Source organism: Acomys russatus, chromosome 15 (assembly GCF_903995435.1).
Source record: "Acomys russatus chromosome 15, mAcoRus1.1, whole genome shotgun sequence".
In the NCBI taxonomy this organism is placed as follows: domain Eukaryota; kingdom Metazoa; phylum Chordata; class Mammalia; order Rodentia; family Muridae; genus Acomys; species Acomys russatus.
In genome coordinates, this window is record NC_067151.1 from 47,418,328 (window position 1) to 47,424,327 (window position 6,000).

Consider the following 6,000-nt stretch of genomic DNA (forward strand, 5'->3'; position numbering starts at 1 on the left):
AAATCCATATGACATAATTTAAATAAACTTTCCACTTAAAATATATACTATCATTTAAGTTAGATAGAGAAGAAAGAATATTTAGGCCATATATATTTCTAATTTCTGGCAGATTCAATTTTTCATTGATTTTATCAGTTTTCTGTGGTAAAAAACTACCTTGAAAGTCTAATTAAAATATTTTAAGACACTGGTTAATGACTAATGCCTATTGAGTTTACGGACGATAAGCTAAGATTGAACTTTGTATACACTTGTGGAAGTCTCTAACGTATTTATTTTGCTTTGATAAACTCTTTGAATTTCCTGTTTGTTCCAGAATTCAATGAATGGCAGTTTGCTAAGTAACAGAATCTCATTTAAACATTTTTATTAAATTTAAAGTTTTTATCTAAATAAAAAAAAACTCCCTTTCTGTTCCAATCTCCTTCTGCCTTGCCTTCCTATCAAGCCCAGCCCGTACAATGCTATGTAAACACTCTACCACAGAGATGCATTGCAGATATGTGTATATAGTCTTGGCTCTGTTGCCTATGCTAGCATCAGACCTATAATCATTTTGCCTCAGCCTCTCTGGTAGCATGTAGCATGATGTTGGACTCACAGTGTCTTCTTGAATGACAAATGTAAATATACTTGCTGAATCAGAATTTGTTTGCTTCATGAGCTTGTATTATTACTATGCTCATGAATATAAAGATACTCTTCATTAGTATAATAAATTGAGTTACCAATAAAAATCTAAAGATGACATCAAAGCTAAATCACTGCCTGATTGTGTATTTGCTTTCTAGAAGACTCGTGCCCTTTTTTCTTTTTTTAATATTCAATTATTTATTAAGCATACAGTGTTTTGCCACAATGTATACCAGAAGAGGACACCAGATCTCATCATAGATGGTTGAGAACCAACATGTGGTTGCTGGGAATTGAACTCAGGACCTTTGGAAGAGCAAGAAGTGGTCTTAACTTCTGAGCGATCTCTCCATATTCTTTTTAAGAGATTCACTATTAGTCTTCCAAAATTTCTTGAGAAGATGAGTAATCAGAATATCTACTCTCCTCAATGCGTAACTGTAAGTACTGCTGTGTAGCTGCATCATCAATGGAAAAAGAAGCTACTCCTCTCAGTTTATTGAAGAATACATCACTGATTTGTATAGTTTCTAATAAATAAATAAGAAAATTTTGTGTAAAGAGTGATGCATAAAAGGTGGAAAATATTACATTAAATCATGTGATGGGGAGTGTAGAATTTGGGTTAAAACAGAAATATTATAGAAACTGTAAAAAATGAACATAAAACACATACACTCACTGACTTTTATTTTCACAAATTTTATGAATTAGAAAGTCTGATAGTGATTTACATTCAGAATTTTAGACTCACCAAGATAGGAAAATGTTTTCTTTAAAGTTGCTAAATGCAAATAGCCAAAACACTATGATTGTAACATTAATATAATTCCTGATTGTTTTGTGTTTCTTCTTCTTTATGTAGTTAATTTTATGTATGTGTAATAGTATAAATGTATATGTAAAAAATTAAAAATATTATTTAAAAATGTCTGAGTCAAGGTATGATTACATGAATGCAACCATATTCTCTGTTAACTTTTGATAATAAAACATAAATATATTTAGAAAAGTGAGTTATATATAATTTTCTGGATATTCTTCTTAATGCTCTGCACTACAAATAGTTTAATTTAAAACATGCAAGTGATACTCAAGGAAGCTGTGCTCTCATGGATTCTACATTAAGAATTAAGAAAAAACAATGAATTTTTCATGAAAGTTTATAACATCAACAATAGTTTGTTAACTTAATTTGAAATACCCAAAGGAATTTAAAGGAGGCTCATTAACATCGATTCTGTCATGTATTTATACAGAAAATTAATGGGAACATAAGTAAGTTTATGTTACGTCTTTAATAACTTTAAATTATTCTATACTGAGTAGTTTTCTTCATGTAATGATGTATATATTTTATAATCATCCAGAGCATTTTTGGCAGACCTTTGTTGGAAGTTGTTCTGGGATGCAGTTAATTCTCTCATTGATAGGATCATCTTGTTGGTTGGGACACCTTCCAACACTAGGGGTTGATGTTGGACTTTGTATTTCTGGAAAAAGAAAATATTAAAAGTATTGTTACATGTTTCTAAATTAATGAATACTTTTTTAAAAATGTACTCAGTTTATTTATAATTAAATTGAAATCAATGTTTGTTTCTAGAAGACCTAAAAATTCAAACCTTGGTCAGTATAGTGAAAAGTTTAAGTAATATTTTTAAATATTATAGGTACAGTCTGATTTCTAGAAGAGAGGAATGTGACTTTATAAAGCTGTTAACAATTGGGGGCGGGAATATGGTGATGACAGTGACAGGATCTGTAACAGGTGTTTTACATGAGTAGAGCATATAACATCTTTTTCAGTTCTCACTTCGTCAAGAGAGAATAGTAAAGTAAGAAACAGTTTGGACATCCAAAATAACATGCAGCGACTCCACTTAAGAGAGCAAAACTCACTAGAAACCTGAATCCTTAATCACCTTTCTTGTACTTTGTCATGTGCTCTATTTTATACATCATAGAGAGGACAAAAATATTGTCTACATCATCCATGGACTTTTTACATTTCTGAAAAGGAAAGCAAAAACAGAGACAGGGGAGAGGGAGGGAAAGGAGGGAGGGAGAGGGAGAGAGGGTAAGGCATTACTTTGGTGTTATAGCATGGTTATGGAAGCAAAAGGAGAACTTAAAACTTCTGAGAGTTAGTTCATTACTTTGACCCCACAGGCACCAATACGGTTTTTAACCCATATCTATTATGGAGCAACTTTACCCTAACTTCCCCCACTGCTTAGAGCAGATAGTATGACTTACCTTCCACTGCAGGCACCTTTGTTGCTAAAACAACAACAAGAGCAATAGCTATTATTGTCACTATAATAAACAGCACAATCAGAGAGATTTCTAACCCACTGAATTTCTTCTTCGCCATCTGAGGAAAGAAAGGAGTTCAGGAATAAAATGTAAAGTTTTTGTCAGCAAGCCACAATTAATTATACATTTTTATATATTAATTACTAAGCTAACAAAACTGTGGACATTTATGTATGTAACAACAATTAAAGACAAAGAAGGCATGAACTTAAAAGAGAACATGGAGGACAGTGTTGGATAGAGGTAATGGAGAGAAATGTAATGCAATTATATAGTAATGTCAAAAAATTAAAAACACATTTTTAAAAATCTACAATAATAGAACAACAAGATATAAAAATACATAGTATTATTATATCAACCTTGCCTTATTTAGAAAAGTTATGTACTAAAATCAAGTTAGACACGAGTATGCAAAAACAGTCTCTAAAATTATTCATTTTCTGTGGGTGGAAATTAAAGAAATTGTATTTCAGCTCATACTAATTTTAAGTAAAATGTTATTGGGAAATTGTAATTGATAACCAATTTTACATAAATAATATTTTATTAGATGGTAGTATGAAGGGTGTTATTTTAAGTATCTCGTAGCAATAATTAAATATTTAATAAATCTAGAATCTCTTCTATGTAGATATTCTTTTAAAAAATGCTTTCACAGTACCTGAATTATCTCAGTATTTTAAAACATTGAATCTTTTCTGCTACTAGAACATATTTAAACAAAACTAAGATTCCACTTATATTTGCATGCACAACACACACAAACACACACACAAAACTTTCAGAGCAAGTTAGGAACAAATGCTTCTATTTCACAAAATTTGAATTTGTTCCTATGCCCGTAGCACAAGCATCATACTTAGAATAAAAAATTACTACTTAAATATTTTTTAAAGTGCAGCGATTTCTAATATAACTTAAGAGCTTACTTGCTTAGACACAAGACCACAGTGACATGTTGGGATCTGGAGACTCACCTTAGCTCATAGCCTGTTCTATTTGCTGTGTTGTGTTGGAGTTGGGCACGGTTGTTAAAGTAATGATCAGAGAAAATTGCTCAGGTATATATTGACTACTCATAAAGTTTTATTGCACTTTCACAAGCCTATCAATGTTTAATATTCTTCTGTACAACATTTAATTGCTGAAGCCTTAGTCCTGAAAGCGCTATATATAAATATATCCCTCTGACATGCCAAGTTAATTAATAACTGCATTTTTAGATAGCTCTTGACATCTAGATAGTAAGAAATAATCAATTTTTGAAATTAGCTTTCTTCTTTGAAAAATATCTGTAGTTCATTCAATATTTGGACATGGTTCTGAGAACTTTTATCTCTTTTCATGAACTGTTACATTTATATTGACACCTGGAAACATTGCAACAATGTAAATTATAAAGTATTTGCAAGGAAACACTTAACTGGAAAGTTTTCATTGTTATAAATCGGAGTTTCAATCTGGTATCTTACATCACAAGTGTTGAAATACCCCAAGAGGATTCATAGAATCACTAGATATAGAAAAGGACAGCGCGCAGAAGCATTTCTAAGGTTCCGGCATTGTCAGTCATCCAGTGTCCTGGAATTGTTTCTTCCCTGACAGATCTTGTTCATTCTCATCTTTGCTTTTCCCTCTACAGAGAAATAATTAATATCAGGCTTTTCCAATTGAAAACTATAAAAATTAATATTTCATTACAAATTACTGATTATGTGAGGGTGAATTACATATATCACCACTCCTAAGGCTTCAGGAATAGTAACTTATATTTATTTTTATATATGACACTAATTTACTTTACAAAAAAACATGATGAAAATGTTTCTTGGATCATAGTGTAAAATTTCTAGAATTTATGACTATGTTGCTAGATAAAGATATAATGAGCATGGTTTTTGAGAACAAAAAGACCTGTGTTGCCCACAAAATCTGCAGGCAAGTTTGTTGAACACATGTCTTTATCCAAAAAGAGTTAAAGAAACTGCCTAATAATATGCTTAATGAAAGAGTAAAATCATTTGCCGTAATCTCTTACAACTGTTTCACTTTTACTGACACCAGGAGAGTCTATTTTGTCTCTTACATAGTACTTGTATCTTATACGCTCTCTCACATTGTTTTCAGCAGAGTCATATCAAAATAATGTGATCACAGAGGCTAGAGCAACTCCCTTTCAAGGTAGCCTGAGTATAATGTGAACATAAACAATAAAAAGCCAGCATGACTGAATCATTACCAGACTCTGGGGAGAGAGGAAAACCTTCTACTTACAAGGAAATAAGATGAGAATTGCCCTAGACTGGTCTCCAGGAGCAGAAAAATAAGTTCAATAAAACCTCAATTTTAGATTATTGCTCTTTACATATAGTACATATAGACCGTATGAATGAATACGGACTCTCCCTGAGTCCCCTGGAAATAATATGCGAATGTAACAAAAGTATATAACAATGATACATGATAGTACATTAAATTCCAATGTAACAAAGACCATTTGCAAGCTGAAACTAAAACAAATAAGAATATAAATAAAGAGACATCCAATCACCTTACAAGGAAAAAGACACATAGTGCAAAGAAGTATTTTCTATACTATATATATATATATATATATATATATATATATATATATATATATATATATATATATATAAGAAGATAATCATACTATTAATGAAAAAAGCCAAATAAAAGTATAGGTAATATTTTCATTTATTATCAAGCTACTGGTTCTATAAAATAAAATACAAAATTTCAAGATACTAAAATAAGATTATATTTCTACTATCTATCTGCCTTGTGTATGAATATTGAATTGTAGATGCACCAATATGGACTGTGGACCCTACAGCTACTTATTTTCTGTTTGACCAGTTGAGGATCTCTGCCCTTCTCTCCATCTCTTGATGAAAGGAAGTGAGTGAGATAAGGAGTGAAATCTTCACTCATTTGTGTGTATAAAGATAAAGTTTAGGATACAATTGGAACTATCTTTATTTAGAATGGAAGTAGTAGATTCTCTTCTGGGTCTACGAACTC

General features: G+C 31.1%; 1 protein-coding gene across 1 annotated transcript in view; it reads right to left on the minus strand.

Moving 5' to 3' along the window:
* Window positions 1-3,013, minus strand: part of Si (sucrase-isomaltase) — an 87,547-nt gene extending 84,534 nt beyond the window's left edge. Inside the window, exons 1-2 of the mRNA XM_051156839.1 lie at window positions 2,896-3,013; window positions 2,023-2,129 (exon numbers count right to left, since the gene is read on the minus strand). Of these exons, the coding sequence (XP_051012796.1) occupies window positions 2,023-2,129; window positions 2,896-3,013 (225 nt within the window). The remainder of the gene's footprint in view (window positions 1-2,022; window positions 2,130-2,895) is intronic.
* Between the last annotated feature and the right edge of the window lie 2,987 nt (window positions 3,014-6,000).